The sequence below is a fragment of the Microtus pennsylvanicus genome, chromosome 2 (genome assembly GCF_037038515.1).
Source record: "Microtus pennsylvanicus isolate mMicPen1 chromosome 2, mMicPen1.hap1, whole genome shotgun sequence".
Lineage (NCBI taxonomy): Eukaryota > Metazoa > Chordata > Mammalia > Rodentia > Cricetidae > Microtus > Microtus pennsylvanicus.
Window position 1 is genome coordinate 71,311,196 of NC_134580.1, and position 25,236 is coordinate 71,336,431.

General features: G+C 47.2%; 1 protein-coding gene across 1 annotated transcript in view; it reads right to left on the bottom strand.

Moving 5' to 3' along the window:
* Nucleotides 1-1,529: 1,529 nt before the first annotated feature.
* Nucleotides 1,530-25,236, bottom strand: part of Alkbh3 (alkB homolog 3, alpha-ketoglutarate dependent dioxygenase) — a 35,834-nt gene continuing 12,127 nt past the window's right edge. Inside the window, 4 exon segments of the mRNA XM_075961499.1 lie at nucleotides 1,530-4,450; nucleotides 4,453-4,545; nucleotides 5,121-5,219; nucleotides 21,441-21,650. Of these exon segments, the coding sequence (XP_075817614.1) occupies nucleotides 4,406-4,450; nucleotides 4,453-4,545; nucleotides 5,121-5,219; nucleotides 21,441-21,650 (447 nt within the window). The 3' untranslated portion in view covers nucleotides 1,530-4,405.

Sequence of the window (25,236 nt, forward strand, 5' to 3'; positions counted from 1 at the left end):
GCTGCTGCGTGCTCCTTCACTAGATTACTGGGAGTGGCGGATGAAACCTGCTACATCCCGTGCTGCCTCATTCCCTGGGTGACTTTGGAGATGGCATGCTTTATACATCAGTCTTCTATTCAGTGGGGACAGTAGTCTCTAAGCTATAGTAGCATGACTGGCGCCACAAGGGGAATGCATATGCAAGAGCTCAAAGCTCTGGCTCACTTCCCAGAAGCCTTAGGGGCTTGGAGTTTCTCTTTCCCTCTCCCTGACAGTGAGGGAAGGCTGAAGGCTAAGTTTCGGGGGGGGGGGGGGGATGAAGTCCAAGAGGCAGTACCCCAGGAGGCTCCTAAGGGAGCCGGCCTCTGCTGTGAGGCTCTGCTCCTTTCCAGTCTTGCCCTGGTGGTCCCGCAGTAGAAACATCCCTGGGTCTAGTTTAGGGAGCCCGAGGATACTCTTCACAAATCATCCCATAGTCGCTCCTCAGGCAGGGAGGATACAACCTTCTTTTCAGATTGGCTCCAGCAGGGGCTTTTCTTCCGGCGCGAGTGTGGCGCTGCTGGTGAGGCTGGTACCGGAAGAAGCCCGGCAAAGGTGGAGCGCCTCCCCGCGCAGCCACTCGGAAGGGCGAGGTATTGCGTACTCCAACTGGGGACCCTAGCGGCGGTGAGCTCGTCACCACACACCCACAGCCTTCCTGCGGTGGGAGGCTAATTGCAGCACCGGTCACGCGGCCCTCCAGCACTCGCGTGGCCCACCGCTGCCTCCTGCCTGAGCCCAGAGTCTTCACAGTATGCAAGACACAGAAGGCAAGGACCAGTGACACCCTCAGGAGCTCGGCAATCACCTGACTCTGCCAGTGCACAGCATGCCACGGCCCCTGTGCCTCACTTTCCCAGGGCCTTTACAACAAATGAACAACTCACGGGATTGCTTTTAGTCAAGCCTGACGGAATGTGCCAGCAGCATACACTCTGAGCCCCCTTCCCCTTTCAGACTACAGGATTTGTCTACAGAGTCAAACCAATGGGTCGGACTGAGGACCAAGTCTCTGCTTCAACAGTGGCAAATTCATACTCCTAGACTCTGGCTTCTGCTGTGCTGGCTACAAGTGCTGCTTGCCATACCTGCTTCCTTGTTGGGTTCCCTCAAACCGCCCAACCCCCAAATTATTCATCAACACCGGGTTCTGATGACAGGCAGGGAAATGCTTTTGTAACAGTTCAGGCGTGGGACTGCTAACCCAGCTGGGGGCAGCACCATTATTAGTGTTCTGCCCTGATAAACATCAGCGTCATTTGCCTACCAGATCCAGGCCTCTTATCTAAGAATGGATTTCAGCAGCTCCAATCTGTTGGATGAAGTGTGTGTGTGTGTGTGTGTGTGTGTGTGTGTGTGTGTGTGTGTGTAAAGGGCAGTTGTGAACTAGTCCCTCGGTGAGAGCTTGTGGGTGGAATCATGTATAAGGATTTAAACAAACAGAATACATCACTATGGAAACAACAGGTTTTTTCAAAGGAACCGTTAAAAAATAAAGTAATCAAGACTTCAGATTCAACACTCCAAGTGTTTATGACCAGAAAAGGCAAAGTGGGTCTTAGATACTCTGCAGCCAAGAAAAAGCTGCCAGAACTCAAGGAAGAAATATTCCCAGCAGAGCAGGAACCCATCATCTGTCAGGCTTCCCCCTGAAGCCTCAGAGGGGAGCACTCCCTGCAGGCCTACTTAACTCTTTCAGGGTTGCTATGACATGGCTCAGCAGCCTGGGCTCTTTACTGATGGGACACAGACGGACCTTCCATGCATCAGAGCAGAGTCAAGGCAATGAAGGTAGCAGAACAGAGTCTAAAGGGCTTTTATGGATCAACTGTGACCCAAATCTGCTGAGGCCCTCAGCTGAGCTAGTGAACCTGGACCGAAGTGAAGGCCCTCTGCACTGAGCGTCACACTGTTCCCCTTCTGGGGTGAAGCCCAGTGGACCCGCCGCCTGACGACTGCAGAAGCGATGCTCTTACGATGCCTCACACTTAGTTTGGACATCATCGGGGTTCCCGCATGTACTCAGAGACGACAGGAGAAACAGCAGGGAAAAACACCCATCTGTGGAACTTCTGAGGCATATCTGCTTGGATATGGTTAGGAACCACTTGCTAGGGATGTTGTCCAAGGCTGTTTCTAAATTCACCACACCCAGCCCCCACCAAAATGAGTTTCCCCAGCTTAATGACACTGAGTTCAGTGGGCCACAGCTTCCAACAAGATGATCATGTGGGCTAAGAAGACGTGATGCAGGCATCTGCCCTGATGCACAAGAAGCCGGAGACCACAGGCGGCCTGCAGCTGGCCATGGCCAGCTCTGTGGGTTGAGGGCTCAGAGATTTCACTTCAGGTCAGCACGGGTGAGAAAGGGGACATCGGCTTTGGAATCAGCCTTTAAACTTGTTTCTATCAGCACAAGTCCTACTAAGACACTTCTCAGGGACTCTGCTTCTTGTTCCCACAGCAGAATCGGTATGGGGAAGATGAGGTGATGAGTAGAAACTCAGGACAGGACAGGGCCTGCAGGCTACTGAAGCTCAGAGAGCAACAAAGGCAGAGCCTACCCCACATGCTCAGCTGCATACTGGCTCTGTTCGTGTGCAGGATCTGCAAGAGGCTGCTGCGGCTCTGAACATCACCATTCCTAGCTACACCCAAACTCTCTAGTTCTGCTTGGCACTGCAGACGGCACAGGGTCCTATTGGTGAGAAATAGCTGGCACTGGGAGCACATGAGGTCTACAGGAAGGGCAAGCAGCTGTGACTTCTGCTGTTGGCCTGTGAAGCCCAGGTGGAGGCCCAGGCTGAGTAGTCTGACAGCGCTGTGTTGAGTGCAGTCAGGTAACCCTGAAGCTGGAAGAGATAAGGCCCTGCGATGAGAGGGGATGCTGGAAGACCCGGAGCCACCAGCCAGTCTTTTTATTTATAAGGAAGAGAGGAGGATTTCCAGCTTCAGTTATCAAATTCCTAATCCGAGCTGACCACACTAGGTTTTCTTGGCTTTAACTGGAGAACAGCTGGGAATTAGGGGGCTTGTGCTCACGGTGAGTCATCCCTTCTTCCTAGGAAGGCTTAGTATGATGCAGAAACTCTAACATAGCCGTTACAAGTTCTTATAGAAGGAACTATAGATATTAAAAAATCAGACTTTGATACAAGGAAGCAGGGAGCTGTGGGAACACAGCGTCTCGTCAGGCTGGTTTCATCTGAGCCCCGAGTGAGTCTGCCCAGCCTCTGGCACCCGTCCATGTCACGGGATCATCCATGGAATGGAAACAGGATAAAAACCCAGAGTAAATTTCCCTCCCAGGACGGGAGAGAAATTCTATCTAGCCCGCGTCCTACTTTCATCAGCGGACACGCACTCCTCCTCTGGGTTGAGTTAATAGGGTACATTGCTTCCGAGCCAAGGCCAAGGAGTCATGTGTTTTCATGATGCAACAAGGGGCAGCTACCCCTTTCTGTTTTGGAAACCTTGTGACATCACAGGCTAACCCCTGAACTTGGGCACCCAGTAAAAGGGAACACTGAGTCAGAAGAGCCTTAGTCACAGGCTTCGGAAAGCTATGGTAGAAAGACCATGAGGTCACCCAGGCTATTCCCTGCAGGGCTGATCTGATTCTATCTGGTTTGGGTTTAAATGGCTCAAGGAATTCTCCAGGGAAAGCGAATCTATTGGAACAGCTGTTACCAACTGGACATTTGCTGTTCTTCAACCAAAATTTCAGCCTGGTTTCCTGACATCCAGTTATTCATCACTTCCAGGAAACAGTGTTGTCTTTCCAAGTAGGACTGCCTGGAGTGTAGACAGGAGCATGCTGCCTCCTTTCTTCAGAGGCCTGTAGCCTGAGTGTGCCCCAGGAAGACTGACAGCTGGGAGACCCAGCTGAATAAACAGGGTTCCTGACCATGCAGGTTTCCATTACAATAACACAGAAGTCAAGGAAGACTTCAACACTGCCCCGAGAAGCCACCTCTGTTTGGGTTTCAGCAGCTGTCTGCCTGTGGAAGGCTCCAGAGTCGCTGACATGTATTTACAGTCTCCATTTGCTAACGTCATAAGGAACAAATATGTTCAGAGTTTTCCCAGAGGCACAAGGCCATTTGTATTTCTTCAAATTAAAGGGGGAAGGGCAGCAGGAAAGGGAATGATGGACCAAATCATCTGTGAGCACAGTTATAGCAGTGTTTAATTTGCCTAATGGTAGCCCTTGATTTAGAGATTTGTCTCAGAGTAACCGTTTCCTTCGTAGACATGCTGGCAACATGGCTCCCATCCAAAGGAGGAGGACCTGGGAAGCGAACTCCACAATTTCCAAACAGCCACATCACCAGAGTGCATGGAGAAGCTTCTCAAAGTGCTTCCAGGAATGGGGGAGGGGCTGCTAGGTGCACAGCCCCCATCTCAGTGGCAACTTTGCGGACATGTCCCATCACCAGGTGCTCCTCTGGGGTCTGGATAAATGGTCCGGAAGGTTAGGTTTACTCGCGGTTCTCTGGAGTGGTATTCTTTGGGCACGCGGTGCTAAATGGAAATATTAATAGTTGTCCGGAATAAATACACGTGCATTTTTTTTTAGTTCAACATGATTTACAACTTATTTATGAAGATATGGAAATAGCTCCATTTTATCCCTGTCTAAACGAGCAGGTGTTCTACAGTCCCGTGGGAAAAGGTCTCCTCCTTTGAAACAAAATTCCCTGATCCCTGGCAGCAAGGCATCTCCACCCTTTCTAATTGTGGCTTCTATCTAATGTGACCTACACTGACCTACAGTAGTTGTTGTGAGTCCCAAGATGGCAGCCACTAAGATTTTTACAAGTAAATTTGTGCTAGTCATATTTGAGTGGTCAGCACGCACAGTGGCCAGAGGCTGCAATGGCAGCACGGACGTGGACCCCTCTATCACTACAAAAACCAACCAGAAACCTCTGCTGAGGGGTCTGCTCTGACCGATCCCCTGGGTATGACATCACGTTATTGCTACTTGCTCAGTGTAAGCACTCGCTTCCCTCCCTACGTGTACTCTGAAACAGCTGCTCCTCAGTAGGGCAGAAGCTCCCTCCAGAGAGAAACTGGTGGTAGTTTCAAGTCCTCACCTGCCAGTCGGCTTGTGTGGCTCCTTCCATGATTAGCAAGGTCCCGTGATCCAGTGGTATCTTCACTCTTTCCACGTATGTATAGTCTCCATTCTCTTCCTAGAAGACAGCAGCCATTCCACTCAAGTGTTTGTTCATATGGTCAAAATCAAGAGAACCTGGAGGCAGTTCCTCCTCAGCCAGGCTGTGGGAGCTTGCTCTGTCCCTTGGCAGCCCCTTGGCCTTAAGGCAGCTAGCTATTTTACCTCTCTACTCCTTAAGGAACTTATTTGTGACATGGGAAAGAAGATAAAAGTAGTAGCATTTGCTACACGGGGCCAGTCTGTGTCTTAGATGATGTGTGTGAAGGACTTGGGGACCCGCAGCAGGAAGAACTAGGTAATATCGTGGAAGTCACTGCTCCCCAGGATGTTCAGTCCATCCTGACCTAGGAGGGAGGTTCAGATTCACCTACCTCTGCTACACAGTGCTACATTACATACTGGGAAGAAATTGCCTTTGATCAAGGCATGCTTCACCTGGCAACAATATGCTAATTTACTAATTCGTAATTATTTTAAAACAATGTTTCTCAACTCGTAATGCTGTGACCCTTTAATACATTCCCTCATGTGGTGGTGACCCCCAACCATAAAATCATTTTTTAAAATATTTATTTATTTTATTATGTATACAACATTCTGTCTGCGTGTATGCCTGCAGGCCAAAAGAGGGCACCAGACCTCATTACAGATGGTTGTAAGCCACCATGTGGTTGCTGGGAATTGAACTCAGGGCCTCTGGAAGAGCACACAATGCTCTTAACCGCTAAGCCATCTCTCCAGCCCTCCATAAAATCATTTTTGTTGCTGTTTATTAACTGTAATTTTGCTACTGTTATGATTTCTGATGGTCTTAGGTGACCCCTATGAAAGGACCGTTTGACCCAACCCCATAGGGTCGCGAGCCACAGGTGGAGAGCCACTGCTTTAGAACTAACCCCAGCTCTCCCCTTAGCTACTCTAGGTGTTTGGGAGATGTATTCTCAATAACAGGAATTTCTCAAAGAAAGGCGTTCTGGCTTGACTTGGTCAGTGCTGTCAAAGCAGCCTGGCTTTGACTATGCTTTTGTCTATGCTTTTGAGAACGGATCACAAATCCTGAGCACAGTGGAGAGTTCAGCTCAGTGCCTTACACTTATAGCACACCTGCGAAAGAAGTCAACAGGTGGTTTGCTCCTCTTTAAAGCGCTGGTGCAGCGAACAGCTTTCTGGCTTCCTGGCTCAGTCACTAAGAGTGAGAGTCAGCCTGGGTGAGAATGGGACAGACCTGAGCTTCCTGCTTTCTTCACTTCCTGTGGGCAGAGACAATGGGCCCATCCGGCCATCTGCCTCCCTTCCATGCAGCGGTTCTGTTTGGGTTACTGCAGGGTTTACTGTAGTGCGAGTCTGTTTATGTTTATTACTGCAGGGGTCTTTCTGAGAACTTAACTGTTTACAATGATTTCCCCAGGAAAATCTAAAATCAAAACAATACTGAACTTGTACAAACAGTCTACGTTCCAGGGCCCAACCCTTGGCAGTGACTTTGTCAAGGACAGCCAGAATTTTTACAGACAGAAGACATAAGCAATGTTTGAAACAACTTTCGATTGGTTGGCTGGTTTTGTGTGTCTGCCACCTTTTCTCTTCCAGGAATAAGTAAGCAGCAAACAATGACCTCTTGCTGCTCAGTCAAGCAGAGTGCACACTGGGAGTGGCCCTGCCCATGGAGGCCCATGCCCACCTCCACATTCACCTACCCTTCAGAAGGTAAAAGTTGGTGCTTGGAAAAAGTATGCCAGACACAGGACATAAATGCCTTGCTAGAGAAAAGAAAGCAAAAGAGAGGGTCCATTCTTCACGACATCAGAGGGTATCAAGGCTTAACAAAGACTGAAAGGCAGGTCTGCTCAAGTTAAAACTTGGCTGGAGGCAGAAGGATCTCTCCTGCTCTCTATAGTATCAGCGTGTGTGTGTGTGTGTGTGTGTGGAGGGGGTGGGGAAGAGTCAACATGGCATGAATCTGTAACTGTATAGACACTATGATGAGAGCGAAATGACACTCAGAGAAGACTTCACACCACATAGGGCAATTCTGAGACCTTCTAGAACATCCACAACACTGCGGGGAGGTAGAGGTGCTGAGAGCAATGTGGGGGTTGGGAGTGCACACTATAATTCCATCTGGAACCATGAAGTTGACTGCATCTGAGGCAAAAGAGAATTCTGCATGCAAGAGGCCAGCACCAGTACTGACAGGAATGAGCTTAGCACATGCGCTCTCCACTTGATACTCTATAATCTAAATTCTTCAAGGAGACAAAGTTTCAGGCATATTCTGAACACAATATTCAGCACAGCCACTAGCCACACCAAAAGACAGGTCCTTGAGGGTGAGCATTCACGTGGTGCTCAGCATGTGGTCAGAGAGGTAATACTGCTTCTTCCCTGTTTGTAATGTATCCCTCCTAACACCAGCGACTTAGAAAACTATTCCTAATTGCAGGAGATGGGCAGTAATTAAGGCAAGTGTGGTGGCTTGAAAGAAAATAGCTCTTAAAGGAGCAGCACTATTGGGAGGTGTGGTCTTGTTGGAGGAAGTGTGTCACTGTGAGGGTGGGTTTTGACGTGTCTTTTGCTCAAGCTTCCCTCAGTGTGACTGTTGCCTGCAGGATGTAGGGCAACTCCAGCACCATGTCTACCTGCATGCCTCCATGCTCCCTGTCATGATGAAACTGTAAGTGAGCCACCCCAATTAAACGTTTTCTTTATAAGAGTTGTAATGGTCACAATGTTTGTTCTGGGCGATTTGGGGAGCAGGGGCCTCATCAGAGAAGTTCGTTCATAGCTACCAATGGCTACATCACCTCTGTGACCCTCTGCTGTACCTAAGCAGGACAACAATGTGCAGCTTAAGATGAAAATGTCTATCCCTGCTATTAGCTAAAAGAAGCTTCCAGGCTAACAGTCCACCTATGGGGAATTATTGGTGACTGTAGATGTTCTGAAGTTTTCCCACTTATTGTAACCTAATAAATAGAAGGAAAAGCCACAGGTTGCTTATTTTTCTACCCTCACTGAAGAGAACCCTCACTCTCCAAGTACAGCAGTTCATCTGGATGCTCGGGTCCTCTTTCCTAAGGAATGCTGGGGCTCTGCACATTCCTGCCCTCATCCTAGTTATGTTCATTGCTATGTCATTGTTGACCACATAGACAGAAAACCAGGTCATTTCCTTCTCTTAAAAAGGTAATGCACAGGGCTGGAGAGATGGCTCAGCCGTTAAAGGCTAGGCTCACAACCATAAATATAAAAAGGTAATGCACAGTATAGAATTCGGGTTTTTCAGGTAATCACCTCTTTCTTGTCCTAAAGGGTGTTAGAAATTTCAGCCATCATTACTTCAAAACCTTCACATTTTCTTATAATAATACATCATGGCTCATGTTCTAACTTTTCAGCGTCAGTTTTGCCACTCACAGTTGGGGGAAGGGCTGTGTGCTGCTGTTGGTTAGAAACACTCGTACTAGGGCACATCAGTAGATGGATGCTAAGTGACGGAGGAAGTGCCAATGACACGCAGACCAGAGTTCACACGCAGTACTCCATCTATACATCACTTCCGCTTCTAATGGATGAGCACTTGGCTGTCTTTAAATAGTAACAGTTCAAAAATGCTGCCATGTAATATTGCTTTGCACAGCATCTTCTTTTCTTGACACTCACAGATAACATTTGACCATCTGTGTGCCAGGCACTGGGCACAGTAGTGAAGATTAATCCATTGTAAGACTGAGATTTTAATACCCCAGAGTTGCTGATCTGCTGCTGCTGCTCTTTGTAAAGGACTAAGAAAAGGTTACTCAAGCAGACTTGAGGCGAAGCATCACTAAACATAATACCTTGGGTAGAGTATTAAAGATGGAACACCTGGGCAAAGGTATGACCTTTAAGGAGCTTGAATATGGTGCCAAACTGCTTCCTCCAAAAGCTTCTGGCAGTTGGTAATTCTAGGAGGAAAATATGGCACTACTGATCTTCTGGTGAAGACCACCCATTGCTGGTGGTGGGGAATGAGGAAAGGACAACACAAGGAAGCAGCCAGCTCCACATTCCCCATGTGCACACCGCTGTCGCCTCCCCCACTGCAATCTCTGTCCGCTATGCTGTGGGGTTAACACTTTCTAACTCATCCGTGACTGCAGACACTGAGCTGGCAAACCGTTCACCTTGGCGTAAGTGTGGCAGGTACTGTCCTTGTACCCTTCTGCCTTTAAAACTATTGTTTGATGTCAGATAGCTCAAGAGTTTCTGGTCATGACTCAACTGACCTTTCTTTGGCCTCTTTCATTGGATTTTATGCTTAGAAAGGCTTTTTCCATCCTGAGGAAAGTTAAAATATACAACTGCATTTCCTTAGGAGAAAAAAAAGAGCTCACATTTTTAGACTTAACTCTTTAAACTACATTTTTGTTTTGTGAGCTTTTGTTTGTTTTCCATGCTTTTGGAGTTGGGGAAAAGGGGCGAGGTTTCATGCATGGCAAGCAAGCACTCTACCCCTGAATTACCCACTAGATCCAATATTTCTCATAACAATATCCAAGTACTGAATGGAAGGCTTCCTGCTAGGCTTGTAGACAGGTTTAACCATGCTGGTAGCATGGTGGAAGTGGGCATGTCGGGCACTACATACATCACACACAGCCATCACTAATCCTCAATGCGAACCCACAGGGAAGTTCTATCCATTTCTCATAAGCTCGGGGAACTAGAATGAAAAGCTGGCAGGAGGCAGGGCAGGAGGTGGGCACAGACCTGTGAGTGCCCAAGCCCATGATCACGTCCCTCACAGCTTTCACATGGTGAACTCCTATCCACAGTGCCTCCTCATGACATGGCACGTTCACCTTACAGGAGGGAGCCAGCACCTTCGAGGAGCATAAAAGACAGATGCAGCCGGGGTGACAGAGCAGGCAGTGGGGACCCCGAGGAGCCCAGTGTCTGCAAACTGGGGTGAATGCTGATGCGGAGCAGCCTCTCTCACTGTTGCCCAGCACTGGCTCATCCTCTGGCTTTTCTGGGGAAGAAGCTAAGTGGGGATTTTATATGAAATCTCCAATTGGAAACGTGGGCAGTTAATTTAGTCTCTTTAAATACACTGAAGGCCACACCTAGCTCAAGGTCTTCTCAGCGAGCTGCTGTAGGACCTCAACCTAACTGTCCTGCTTCAACACCAGTCGGCCTGACTAGTCTGTAACCTCCCAGAGCCAGCTGTCATTGCTGCTCTTCCTTGACCCCTTTCCCCGTGCCACACTCTACTCTGTCTTCAGATATATATCGCTGTATCCCCCACAGCAGAAAAGGCTCCCCAGTGTGTGCTGGGCTAACAGCAGAACGTCTGGTACTCTACATCTCTCTGAGCCCCCGAAGAGCAATTAAAGAAAACTCTCACTTGTTACTAGGACCCTAATGAAAACAAGACACAAATGAGCAGAAAGGGCAGTCAAGGTAAGCGCCTGCTACCTGCTTCTCCTGTCCCAAACTCAAGGACGCACTGGGCACATGGCAATCGCTAGTTAGCACACTGGAGGCATCAGAGGAGACTCACAGGCTCCAGCGGCCCTGGAAGTCCAGACAGTACTTAACAAGGAGGTACCAAGCATGCCTAAAAGGCAGGCAGATAATTCAGGAGAACAGAGACCCACACAAGGAATCATGGGAACACCGTGCAGGCCAGGTGTAGATAATGCGCACACCCGACAGCCTGGTGGTGGGTTCCTTCCCGCCCATTTGTCCTGGCAGCAGCAATGGCCTTTTCTGAGCTACTAAACCAAATGACAGAAACAGCTCAAGGTCAGCTCTGAGCTCCTTTCCCTCTGTTCTCTTGTCTTGGAAACGACAAATCCCACTGCTTTAGTACTCATTAGTAAACTATTACTAAGTTCAGCAGTTTCTAAGCCATCCTGCAATAAGGTGACGCTATGTCTGTCATCACCTTATTTGTACAACGAGCACAGTAACAGCAATAACTTGAGATTCAGGAAAGAAGGGCAAAACTTTTAGAATGTGGCCCTGTAGACAGGCAACATGATAAATGACATTTGTTATCAGAGCTTCAGCCGGTGGAACTCAGGATCTGGATGACGTCTCTGACAACTGAAGCCATGTAATGGCCTACTTTACATGTGTAAGTTCCAGGCATCATAAACCTAGCATGCAGGACAAGAATTCCTGGGGCTAGAGATTAAGAACACTTGACGCTCTTGCGGAGAACCTAGGTTAGGTTCCCTGCCACCCACATGATGGCTCACAACTGCCTATAACTCAAGTTTCAGGGGACCCTATGCCCTCCTCTGACCTATATAGGCTTGGCATGCCAGTGGCATGTGCACATACATGCAGACACTCAAAACACAAAAATAAATCTTGAAAGGACCTCTTTACAAAAGGATAAAATCGAATTAAGAAATCTTTCTTATACTACCTAAGTTAACAGCAGCACCTCCATCCACCAAGGAAAAAAGCCAAAACCATGGGAGCCATTCCTGATTCTTGCACCCACATCTGAAACACTGGCAAGTTCTGCTGCTTCATCTCTCCAAACATTCCTCAAATCTACTCTCTCCTCCTCCTCCCATGGCATCTGGTTCAAGTTAGCAGCCTCCCGTTGGGTCTACTGCTTCCCAGGTAGTCTATCTACTGCTATTGCCTGCCCCGCTGTTATCCACACAGAGCCACAGTTATCCTTAAACATGGGAACAGATCACGTCCCAGCCTGCACCGATTCCCACTGTGCACAGAGTAAAACCCACACTCCCTCCAATTGTACAGCTCCTGGGACTTCCATCTTTCTCCTGCTCAGTGTCATATCCCCAGAGCTAAGCACAGTGCCCAACACACAGTAAGTACTAAGTTAATATCTGGTTGGTGGGGAGGAGAAAGTTGGAAATGCCACCACTCCTAAAATTACTATCTGGCATTGGGGCAATGGGCAGAGGATGATACAGAATGGGGCTGAGAGCACCCAGGGAATGGCAGTTTTGGGCATTTGGATATGTAGTAAAAGAGCCTGGGATGAAGATGTCACCGGGAGATGGATGAAATCTTTAGACATTTCAATGAAGAACTAGCAGCAAGACAGGGCGGAGGATGGTGCATGCCAGCATTTTTGAGGCAAGAGGATCATAAGCTCAAGGCTGTCTTGGGCTACATGGCAAGATCATGTTTTAGAAAAGAAAGAAAAAAAGGAGAAGGAAAGAGTGAGAGAAGAAAAGGAGGAGAGAAAGAAAAAAAAGGAATCAGAAAGCCAGGACAGTGGCATAGTAACTATAGTCTTTTTGGGGGCGGCCGGTGGGGGGGGGGGTGTTCAAGACAGGGTTTCTCTGTGTGTCTTTGGATGTCCTGGAACTCACTCTGTTGACCAGGCTGGCCTCAAACTCACAGAGATCCACCTGCCTCTGCCTCCCAAGTTCTGGGATTAAAGGCATATGTCATCATGCCCAGCTGTAACTATAGTCTTAACAGTCTAAAAAGCTGAAGAACGGGGACTGAGAGTTCAAGGCCAGCTTGGGCAATATTTTATCAAAAAAGAAAAATAAGAATTCAGATCATTTAGACACTGATTTGATGAGAAACAGGGAGCAAAGAACTAAATATAGCATTAACCTGGCCAAGAAATTAGTGACACAATCAACAGAAATGGATTTCTATGCAGTGCATTGTTGGTTTTTTTTTTTTTTTTGAGAAAATAATGACTCAAACTTTAAGGCTGAATTCGGAACTTCCATGTGCTGTTATGAAGTAGAAACATCTCACAAATGCAGAGAAAGTGATAGCAGAACCTGGGATGAGAGATTGAGAAGCCGTTCTCCAAGGCTCAGTCGAGGCATGAGATCTGAGGACCTCCTATTTGTTTGCGTATTGCTGCTTAATCAAATCAGTGCTGTGCACTGGGGACACAGTGACAAGACAGAGGCCTCCCCATGTGGCATTTATAAAGCAGGAGAAAGATAACAGAACCAAAGATAAGCTCTAACATCCTTATTTAATCCATCTTAGAATGTCAAGAAAAACCCCAAAGGAGATAAGAAGTAACGCAGAAGGTACATGACTAATCCAGAGAGGACAGGATTGTAGAAGCCAGGAAGAAAAAGACATGGAGTTTCACACCGCACAAGGTGGACAGCACTGAGCAGCAGTGCGTGAGGCGAGGACAGCTGGGGAGAAGCAGTGCTTTTGGCTTTAGATAACGGCATCCACACACTTCTAACAGAGTAGGGCAGGGGAGCAGATGTTTCAAGAGGGACGACACAGACAGTTCATTCCAACCAACCTTACCTCACTTCTCTCTTCTTTCTTTTATAACCTCCCCCTTCCTCATTTAGAATTTTCTGTGTGTACAAGCGCATAGCCACACAGGTGTATGTGGAAGTCAAAGGTCAGTTTTCAGCTTTCGCCGTATTGAGGCAGTCTCTGTATCTGTATCGCTGTCTAGTTTCAGTCATTTCACTCCACGCTAGCTGGCACATGAGCTCGCCTCCCACCTCTGGAATCTGGGGACTGCAGATGTGCATCACTGCATTCTAAAGACAAGCTCAAGTTGTCTGCGGGTCAACCATACTGGTTGGTTCAACTTGCATGTTTGCTCTCTTGCTCCCCTCCCCAACAGCCAGCTCTCTGCCCCCAGAGGGGCAGTGTTGGGGGAATTAGTCCGGGGGCCCTGAAGTACTCTGCCACTCAACTACACCTCCATCCTTAAATCTGTGCTTCATAACCAAGAGCAGCCAAGGCGCTGGAACATGGACAGAAGCAAGTAGAGCTTCCTCGACATGACAGCAGATATAATGGAGGCCCCACCCCTACCAGCTCTCTGGTAAAACTGTTTGCTAAGTATATTAAAAGTTGCTGCTCCTTTTTTCCCCCCAATCTGCAATATTTTAAACAGTAAATGTAGCTACCTATGTGCTAAGGCCACATGTCCCCCTTTTGCCCTACCTCCCAATACATGGCTATGCCAATAAAGGCCCTTTCATCAACAATACCATTCCATTGCAGCTGGTTTCCCTACAGTGTTTGTTTCTATTACCTGTGAGCACCTGGCTGGCACTGACGCTGCTTCATGGGTCAGGCACACCAGCAGCAATACTGAATGCAGTGGTGAAAAGGGACCCCACAAAGACATCTCTGCAGTTATTCTGCTCACTCACCTCACAAAGGACAGTATCCTGGGCATTGATCCGAAGCACACTACTTTAAAAACAGAAGCAGCCCCTCTGAGATGAGATCTGAAAAAGCAGAGCTTTGGACCACAGAGTTCAGTGGTTCAAAACCAACCATTTGAAGTTCTCTTGCTATATACAAATGTCTGGAATTTTAGCAAATTTTTTCTTGGTTTTTGGCATCCGTTAGGTTTGAAGGGTTCTGGAGAGTAAGTGAGAAAAGTAAGCAGAAAGGGCAGTGGGTGCAACCAGTTACCCCACTCCAGGCACTGATCTTGCGGGACCACACCAGTGCCTTGATGGCTCACAAGACAGTCTGGCGGCCCGAGCAGTCCCTGGCTGCAGTACAGTTCTTTGTAGGCAACAAAGCAGAACACTGCAGCCCACACCAGCAGGCAGATCCCTGGCCTTCCTCCTCAACCAGCCATGCTAGAAGGGAAGCATTCGCTGATGGTGTTTACTATTCACATTTATTGTTGGCACAGTCCTGGGGGTTGGGTGGGGCAGGCAGTTATGGAACTGAAGCAACAGCAAGTTCAGCTTTTCACTCAGAGCTGTAGCCACTCGAGCTACTGGATGTTGCCTGGAAATCTGAAGTTAGTGATGAGGATGCTGTTTTTAGTGACACACACTTCCTAGAGATGCAGTCCAAAGGAAGTGCTATCAGCCCAGAAATAGCCTTCATCCTCTGAGAGCAGGAAAGCACACAGCTGCCCGGCATGCAGCTGACCACACCACTCCAGAGGTGACCCACCAATAGCAGAGTGCTTGTCCGCCCGGCATGCAGCTGACCACACCACTCCAGAGGTAACCCACCAATAGCAGAGTGCTCATCTGCCCGGCATGCAGCTAACCACACCACTCCAGAGGTGACCCATCAATAGCAAAGTGCTCGTCCAGGCTATTCCTGGGCATGACCTGACCACACACACCTCACACTTCCTCCTGCGCCTTCCATCACATCCTCTGGCATTCCTGTTCACAAAGAGAAAGGCTGCCTACATCCTCAACCTGAAGGGACCCTCTTCCTCCTCATCCTAACTGAGACCTAGCAGTCTCCAGAAACACAAACATCCCCTGAAGCCCTCTCATAAAGGAGATGGTCACCTCTCAATCTAGTAAGGGTAGAGAACCCCCCCCAACACCTGTGGACCACTGCTGCAATATCTCCTTAAACATTCCTGCTCCCTCCAACTCAAGTTTGCTCTCCTCTGTCTTCTTTTCCCTTGGCCCCAGCTGTAAACAACATCTAATAGGCTCCTCATTGGCCTTGCTCTGCTCTTGCTCCTTCTAGCTTGGGCTCCACATAAGAAAAGCACTGACCATTTACAGCATTCACCCAGAACAAGTTCTGTTCCACACGTTCATTGGCCTCTTCGTGTACTGAAATGTCCTCCTTGAAGTTCCCAAGAGTCTGCTGGATCCAGCCCTGCCCATCTCCCCTTCTCTTCACCTACTGTGCTCCTCATGCTGGCTCACTGTGCCCCAGGATGGGACTTCCTATCTCTTCCAAAACACTAAGTCCCTTTCTCCTAAGTTATACAGCCATCCTCCAAGAAAGAATCACCAGAACCCTCAGGAACAGAACAGTCTTAGAGTATTGCAAATAGTAGGAAAAAACTCTACTGCTCTGATAAGGCTTGAAGGACAAATTTGCTGGCAAACTTCATGCTTAACAATGGCATACATGGAAATACAATAAATTATTTTGGAAAACATGGTTTTAAATCCAGGAGTACAGAAGAGGAGATGACTGATAAGGCATGAGATACCAAGTCTGGATCCCCATTATCCATAGAAAAAGCTGGGCATGGCACCATGTGACTGCAATCTCAGCACTGGGGAGGCAGAGACAGAAGGATTCCCTGGGGCTTGTGAATCATAGTCTGGCTGAATCAGTGAGTTTGTGTTCAGTGGGAAACAGCGTCTCAAAAGATAAGGTGGAGAGCAATCAATGAAGTCACCCAAAGTCAACCTCTGTTTTCTCCACACATATATAGACACCCTTCCCCAACACTAAAAACCAAACCAAACTACTAAACCTAGGGTTGGCAAGATGGCTCCTATCATCCAGCCTGATGATATGAGTTTGATTTCCAGGACCCACATGGTGGAAAGAAGAGAACCAACACACTCCTAAAAGTTGCCACCGATCTCACATGTGTGATGTGGCACACACATGCCCTGACACATACACATATCACTGACATACACACATGCATATGAATGTAAATGAAAAGAAAACCTCTAAATCACTTCACTGGGCATGGTGGCATACCTATAATCAAACACACAGAAAGCTGAAGCAGGAAGATCCAAAATCCCAGGTCAACCTGGACTACACAGTGAGAGGCTTTACAGATAAACAAGCAAAAGAAAAACTTGGGAACTAGTTATTTCCAGAACATATCAGGGCACAAATTGTGGATGAGGCAAGGTCCCAAGGAAGCAAATGATAATTCCAAGTCTTCCAGAGCTTCAAGTCTGAAGGTAATGTATCAAGTCCTACAGGGCAATGCTTCTTTCTTTACTCACCCTCCCAGGCACCTTTCTTTTCCCACTCCCACCCTCCAAGGAGTTCAAAGCCCCTCACTATTTCTGAGCGGTGGCTGCCCCGTTCTTGGGGTCCCACTATACTCTTACCACGTTTACTTTTTTAAGCTCCAGCACAGCATTTAGAGTGGCTCAAATCCACTGACTACTCCAACAGCCCTCTTGGAAAGGCATTTCAATGATTCCCTTGAACTTCCTTTCACTGGATGGTGTTTGAGAAGAACGCGGTCATCAGGGCAGACGCCTGGGCGGTGGTCAGCTATAATGTCAGCCCCTGGGGGGAGGCTAACTGTGAGCCTGAGGCCAGGGGAGTTAAAACAAGCAAGATTCTGTCTCAAAACAATTAAAAGGACAGATTATGATAACTAAAAACTATAGCAGAGGGGCCACTGCCTGCGGTGGAGGCTCAGTCACTAACTTTGAATGCCACACAGTTCCAGGCTGTCCAGCTTCCAAGGTTAAGCCACTCAGTGCTATAACATCTTAGATCTCAATATCTTCCTTGTTTTCTAACGCTCTGGAAAAAAAATCAATATTTATGATCAAGATGACTTTTTAATTCTCCAGTATTCCCAGGAGTGAGTATATTATAAATCATTTAGTGAAGTGTGTTCTCAGAGACTCTACCATTAGTCTTGCTTTTGCAGCCACCCCCTCTGCTGTGAGGCACACCCTTCTTCCTTGCCGGGAAAAGGAATGGCCAGAGAGAAGCCTCTTTTGCCTCAACTCAATCATCTCAATGTGGAGAGAAACCCCTCCTACAGGCACGATTCAGCTGATCAGGAAAAGAGCTCATCCAAGGTAATTTGCTACAAAAACAAGGCTTTTGGCATCTAACCCTCCAGTGCATCACAAACTTCCTGCTATTATCTAATAACCCCCCAGCCATCACCGTTTCCACGGTAACCGACAGAGAAATAGCAGCCTGCCAAGCGCCTTTTGTAGCTCCTTTTCTAGTTTGCTCTTCTGTATAGAATTAGTTAGATGGGGAAAGAACCAGGCTAATCTTTGCAAACAGGAACATGATGTAGTCTGGAAAGTACAACTGGGTTCTGGATAAGTAGTGCAGAAAAGCTTTCAGAAACCCACTCTGATAGGGTACAAAAGGTCTTTTGACGTGGATTTGCTAAGTTTTCCCTCATCTTTGGACAGGGCAGGCTGGTACTGGCCAGTTTCTGATTTAACCCACACCAAAGGAAGGGACAGGATGCAGAACAAGACAAACAAAGACTACTGTGCCCTTTGTACCTTACTGCCACTAGAGGAAAAATCAGAGTCAGACTCCACAGGCTGGGAGCAGAGGACAGTGAAGGAAGGATGGGCACCCTGTTCTTCCATGTTTAATCCTGAAGACATGGGCTCCACAAATCAGAGGGTGTGTAGGGACCAGAGATCTCCTTCCATGTCAGCAAGGGAGAAACTGTTTGAAATAGTGTGTAGAACATAGGGCAGCTTTCAGAAGATCAGTAGCCAGGCTGATCTAGGTACCAGACTGCAAAGCAAGCAGCTGTTACAGGGGTGGAAGAGTCTGAATTTGTTATGAAAAAACAATTCTCTTTCTGGGCACGGTGGCAAATGCAATTACAGCACTGGAAAGATAGAGGCAGGAGGATCAAAAGTTCAAGGCCATCTTTGTTAAGTGAGATCCTGTCTCAAACAAACAAACAAACATGCAAGAAGTCTTTCAAAGTAGCCCCCAAAGGCCTCTGTCTCAAAATTCCACAGATAGGTGAAACACATAAAATCTCTTGGCTTTTATTTGCTTCAGATGAGAAAGCAAATCAATGACAGCTCTCATCCGATAGGTCAAAGCTAAGAGGAGCGTAGAAAGCTCCCTCCTACAACCATCCTGTTGGCAGACAGGAAAATCACAACAGCAGTGACATTCAGAGACAGGTCCTAAGAGTACTGCAAGTCACACTCCACGTGCCACACAGGAGAGTGACTGATCCTGTTTAACTTCGGGCTGTGAGTCATGAGTCTTATTCTCTGAGCCACCACCTGAATTTAGACAGAAAAGTAGACAAAGATTTGAATAGCTGACTCCCTTGAATCCTTCAGGAAAAGGCCTATTTGCAATAAGATGTATGCCCTGAAAAATATTTCCATGGCTGTCAACTCAAAGTAAGGCTTCTGCATTTGGTTACTTTTATGGGCTCCAGAGTTTTGTAATCTGTTAATGAAGTCTGAGTGAGTCCTCCAAAGTTTAAACATGTGCTGTGTTTACTCAAGTGGAACTTCTAGGCTGTAATCACCAATGTGTGATTATAATCTCGAAAACAATAACACTCAGCTTCTCCATCTTAAACAAAAGTCAAAATTGAGAGTATGTACAAGAATTATGCCAAATTCAATCCCAGTTGAAATCAGGCCAGAAGTCAAAACTTACTAGAGCCAGTAACCTGGGGTACTGACTGTTTATGTTTCTTCCCAAACTCATTTCCGCAGCCAACTTTATTTCAAGACCTCAGATAAATTTTCTCACTTACGAGATGTATTATGTTCCATTAACTCAGCTGGCACAGCTGGAGTCCAGGGACACCGAGGGGACTTGATCTCTTCCATCACTCCAAGACCTATGCTTTCCCCAGGTTCCTGAGAACAGACTTCAGAAAGCCTAAGGAGGCAGCCTCAGTGTGGGCAGTCTCTCTTAAACAGAGATTTGTTGCACACGGCCACACCCAAAAACAACACTGTATGTGTTTGTTGTATTTGCCGACCAACCTACAACATAACAAATTACTACCAAGACGGAATTCTAGGCCACCATGTGCTGGGCTTTTGCTTGGTTTGTGGTGCTGATAGAACCGGGGCCTTGCTCATGTGCTCTGAGCTACAGCCCTAGGCCCCGAGACAGGTCTTTCTATGAGAGAATGAGGAGCCCTGTGCTGGGAGGGCGACAGTCAGGGTGTTTCTGGGCACCAAGGCACTGTTAATGTTTAGTAGTTGGGAGCCATATGTACACTGAAACTAACTACCCAGAAAGCATACTTTGGGGATTCTTAAGTTCCCACCTATACATAGGCCCCTAATTTTTTTCATAATTGGGTGGTGCTGAATGTATGTGGGCAAACTGAAACACTTGGCAACAAAGCAAGTAACTGTGAAGAACCAAACAGAGAGTGACACCAAAGCTTCCAGTAAGAGAGCGAGGGGAGCTGCATATCCCCTACAGCTACACCTGCAGCCCAGGACCCACCGGGAAAAGGGATGGGGCTCACCGTCTGCTTGAGAAGAGGGTCTGAAACACCATCAGGCACATAGAGCTCCCCCGCTATCTCTAATATCAGAGTCTTACACAGGCAAGAAGAACTTTTCATATGTGCCCCTGGGATTCAAGCGCGGGCCCGTGTATAGAAGTGTAACCATGTGTAAAAGACACCAACAAAGGCCAGATACTTGGTGCTCAACTCACACTCCCTAGTCCCCAAGAAGGCTGCTCCCTAGTTTTCGAGAAGACTGCTGGAGAATATATGGTCATGGTTCTTACCTTGGTGACTGAGAATGCTCTACCAACAACAAGCAAAGTTTAGGTGGAACCAAACTGAAGCAAAATTGATCAATGGAACTGATACCAACAATTGGAGTTTGATGTTATATGTGCCAAGTAACTCAGTATGCTATAAAACAGCACGCCTGGAAACCCAATGGCACTGCAGCCTGCATGTCCTGTTAACCGCATTCTTACAGAAGTATCTAATGCAGAGGAGACAGGAGCTCTGAGCAAGTCAGGAGGACTGAATTAGGTCATAATCAAAACACAGCCTGCTGGCCTTCCACACTGATGGGGCCTGATTTAATGATGCGAGCTGAATAGCCGGAACTCTGGAATCAGAATGACTTAGTGAGTTTCCTCTCTTGGAGTTTCTTCTAGTTTTCTTTCTTTGTTCTAAGGTTCCCTTTTGATTCAAAACATTAGGGCAGGACTTGAGGATCAGTAGTTCTGAATCTTTCTAATGACATGTAATCTACATGAGAACTAGGGTGAAAACTGAAATTAAAGTTAGTTTAGTCACTACTTTCCAGCCTCAATTTAGGCACACTACTGCCTGAGAATCTGGGTTGAGCTTCCTCTCGCTCAAGAAGTCACAGGCTCACACACCCTTTCAGAAGAAGACTAGAAGACAAAGAGGATTTGCATGATGCTCCCTCCCAGAACAGAGGTATGCCACACAGTCAATTCAGGGCCTCTTTCTGGAGTTTCTGGAGTCTCCCCAACTCCGAGTCACCCTTCTGTGACTCTTCACACACAGCATGAGAAACAGGTGCAATCCCTCAGATGCTTTGCATAGGACTGGGACTGTCCCTCCTTTCCAGCAGTGGCACTGGGCCCACAGGACCTGGTGAAGGGGACAATTCCTGCTGGATAAACAAATGCACGAGTCGGTACTTTGGAAGCCACACATTTGGAGGAGGCAATCAAATGAAAATGTTTCACCAATGTTACGTACTCCTACTCCTAATCCCAGAAAGGGCGGCTTTTAGGAGGTCAGGGAGGAAAACATGTGTTTAAGGCAGAGAATACTTACAGGTGGGGGTTTCTTCCTCATCTCAAAAGTCCGAGTGGCACCAAAACTAAGTGACGCAATGACCGGGCAGCTCCCCAGCGAGGGTTCGTCATCACTGTGCCAGTCCACACTGTCCTTCTCGTCCCGGTAAAGATTGCACAGCAAGGAGTTGAAGGTGTGGCCAGTGTTCTCCTCAATGCGGCTCTTCAGAGTGCACAGCACAGGATGCCACTGGCAGCAAGCCGAAGCAAGTGCAGGGACAGGCACACAAGGCACAGTAGGCAGGCATGGGAGAACAGAAAAAAAAGGCAAAATGAGCCAAGCTCTGAGCAGGGCAATGTAATAAACAGAAGGCAGAAGAGTAGAGTAGTCTCCTCCCTCCGTCTCTATGCTGAAGCAAGTAAACCTCCTCCACTGGAGTAGGAAAGCACTAAATCTGAAGGCTGGAGCCTGTCCACCCTCTCGTCTCTCTCGCATCCTCACAAAGTGGCCAACGCCAACACGCTCAGGGTGGCTCTGGAAAGGCAGTGCCGTGCTAAGTGGAGCAGTGAAGTGACAGCCAGTGAGTCCACACACTCAGGCTCAAGTGAAGAACAGGAGCGCTCTCAACTGGGTGCCTTCCATCCATCCTATTCCTATTTTATCTCAACAATAGATTTGCTTTCTTGAAAAATAATTACTATTAGAGTAGCTAGCTTCCTAAAAAACAGAACCCAAATCTTTGGCATGGTGGTGTGAGCCAGTAATCTTAGCATTCGGGAGGCTGAGGCAAGTTTGAGGCCATCCTGGTCTAGGCTATACCAACAATCATAAGCGGTCCTTTTCTTTTCTCTAGAATGGGACTCAGAGCACACTCTTAGAACTGTAAAGTTACAGACTTAACCATACTGTGATGTAGTTTGCAGTGTGGCCACGTACACAGGAAGTTACTGTGACATCAGTCACAGGCTGTGTGCACTGGCTCCACGAGAGCTCTGTGTCTTACTAAATCTCAAGAGCCCAGCACACACTTTAGGACAGTGGCTTTCAACCTTTACACTACCAAAATGATTGATGTCCTCACTTTACTGTTGTTGATGGAGCCAGGAGCTCACTATGTAGCTCTGGTTGGCCTGGAACTTGCTATGTAGATCAGGCTGATCTTGAACTCACAGAGATCTGCCTGCCTCTTCCTCCCAAGTGCTGAGATTAAAGGTGTGCACCACCACACCCAGTCTGAGCCTTCATTCTTTTAGGTTATAATTATTGATATTTACTATATTAAAATTAAAGCTGAACTGAGAGGGGTGATACATGCTATAAAGCCAGGGAGGCTGAGGCAAGAGGATAGAGTTCAAAACTAGCCTGGGCCATACAGCAAGACCCTGTGTCCAGATAAATATACCATTGGCAATTCATTCAAAATGCAACAGCAAATCTGCATAACTGCGTATGGAAAATATAATTTCAATATAAAACTGTGGTGAGAGCGGCTCTGCTTTGCACACGGTCTACACGGGAGGCAGCCGGCTCCTCTGCTTCTGCACTTACTCTGCTAACATTAGCGCACAGCCCTGTCAGAGCAGCTCGCTTTGTGACTGCATCCAAAGCTCAACCGTGGAGGATCCCTTGAGGTAGCCCCACACGGGATCTGACGCTATCTCAAACTTTTCTTGTTTTTCCAGTGGTTTACATCAAAATCTGAAGGGATCTTTACCCTTGCATGGTTTTTGTCACCTGGGAAACAGCAGTCACTGAGTCACACAGACCTGCTAAACCTTCGCGCATGTCACCACCCAGTCACGACACTGTAAATACTGTCACTGAGTTCACCAAACAAGTCTAGGTCATGGAAAAATCCAGGTTCACAGCGATGGACGCTTAGTTTCCCCAGAGTCTGGTTCCCGCTTGGAAATTCAACTTTTATCATTGACAACAAACCCTGGCCACTGTTTTCACTAAAGTGAAACTAATTTCATTTACTGGTGAGGAAATATCAGTCAGATTCTCAGATCTGACAAAGAGGTCTGTTGGCCACCTGTTTTATATAAAAGCCGTCTATGGGGAGAACAGCTTACAACTCAATCACACTCAGTTTCTAGGAGATACGCCTTATGTATTCTTTCAGTTTTATCAAATGAACTACTAAGATGTACTTGAAATTAGTTTGTTTTTTTTTTTCGTCTGTCTGTTTTTTTAAGACAGGGTCTCTCTACATAGCCCTGGCTATCTTGAAACTCTCTCTTTGTAGAACAGGCAGGCAGATCTCGAGGTAAAAGCACTCACTACTCAGGCCTGCAATAGTATTTTTATTTTTAATTGGAAAAAAATTTAGATTTATTTTCACCTTGTATGTATGTGTTTTTATTTTATGAATGTGTTTTTGCTGGCATGAATGTATTTGTACTATCTGTGTGCCTGGTGCTCAGAGGTCAGAAGAGGGCATCAGATCTCTTAGAACCACAGTTACAGACGGTTGTGAGCAGCCACGAGCATAGGGAACTAAGTCCAAGTCCTCTACCACGAGCAACAAATGCTCTTAACCTCTGAGCTATCTCTACAGTGCCTTATCTTTAACTGTTGAGATGACATTCTTTTATTGTGTGTGAACATGTGCCCACGTGTGCACAGCAACCAGTTCTCCACTTCCTCCATGTGGGTTCATGGGATTGAACTCAGGTCACCAAGCTTGGGGGGAGGGGCGGTCAGTGCCTTTGTCCACTGAGCCATGTTATGGGTGCTAAACTGAGCATTTTGAAAATCCTGGGTAGGAATGTGCTGCAGTGGGGGCACAGCGGTCACTGGCAGTTTGTGGGAGGTGCCCCCCCATTCACCATTTGCATTTCTATAGCATCAGAGCAAATGCTACAGTTACAAACACACACTCTTCGTCCTGCTGTGAAAACAGTGCAGCACCTGCGAAAGCTTCCTGGACCCATGGAATGTGCTGCAGGAAGCTTCCGGAAGAGCCTGCAGTGACAGGATGGGCACTCAGAGGACAGTGCAGTCCTGGTCTGCCCCATCCCCGCCACAGAAGCACTGCAGCACAGCAGTGTGAAGCCCGCATGAAAGCCAGGCCTCTCTGTGCTTATCACATCACATCTACTAAGCAGAGGATTTGGAGAAGAAACAGAACTCAGGTCAACAGAGCAAAACAAGAAGGTTATTAAGTTGGCCCTTGTTCAAGAGAGCAAATTCTAAAGTGAAATCCCAGCTACGGCACAGGCAAGCTGTGCTTCCTGCCCACCTCCCAGCTAGAATCTACCTTCACAGAGAAAGAGAAAAAGCAGATGCCTGAATTACACATCTAACAAGAAAACAAGAATGGAAAGAAGATGGCTCTAGAATGTGACTGTGAATCTCATTAGCACTTGCCTGACTCGCTTGGGACTCAATACTGTGACAACATCAAGTTTGCATTATGTTTCTAAGTGGTATATGGTTTTTTCTTGGCTATTTTTGGTAGTGAAGTATAGAGAAAGGGAGACATGGGATGGGTAATGGAGGACTAATTTAGACTCTAACCAACTCTCTAAATAGAGATCCTTTAGAACTGAATGTCTAAATTAAAATTAAGCGTCATCTTGCTGCTCAGTAAAGGCATTGTATCCTCAGGAGACATCTGAAGGACAGTGGAGAACGCAGCAGTTTCTAGAGTGGCTCAGTGACACAAAGGTGGGCCTGGGTCTCCAGAAAGGTCATGTCGGTGGGACTTGCAGCTGATTAAGTTTTAATTTACTTTATACATCAGGCCCAATATCATTCAAAGATAAACAAGTTTCAAGACTTACATCTAAAGCTGGGCATTGTGGTCATGCCTCTAACACTATGGAGGCTA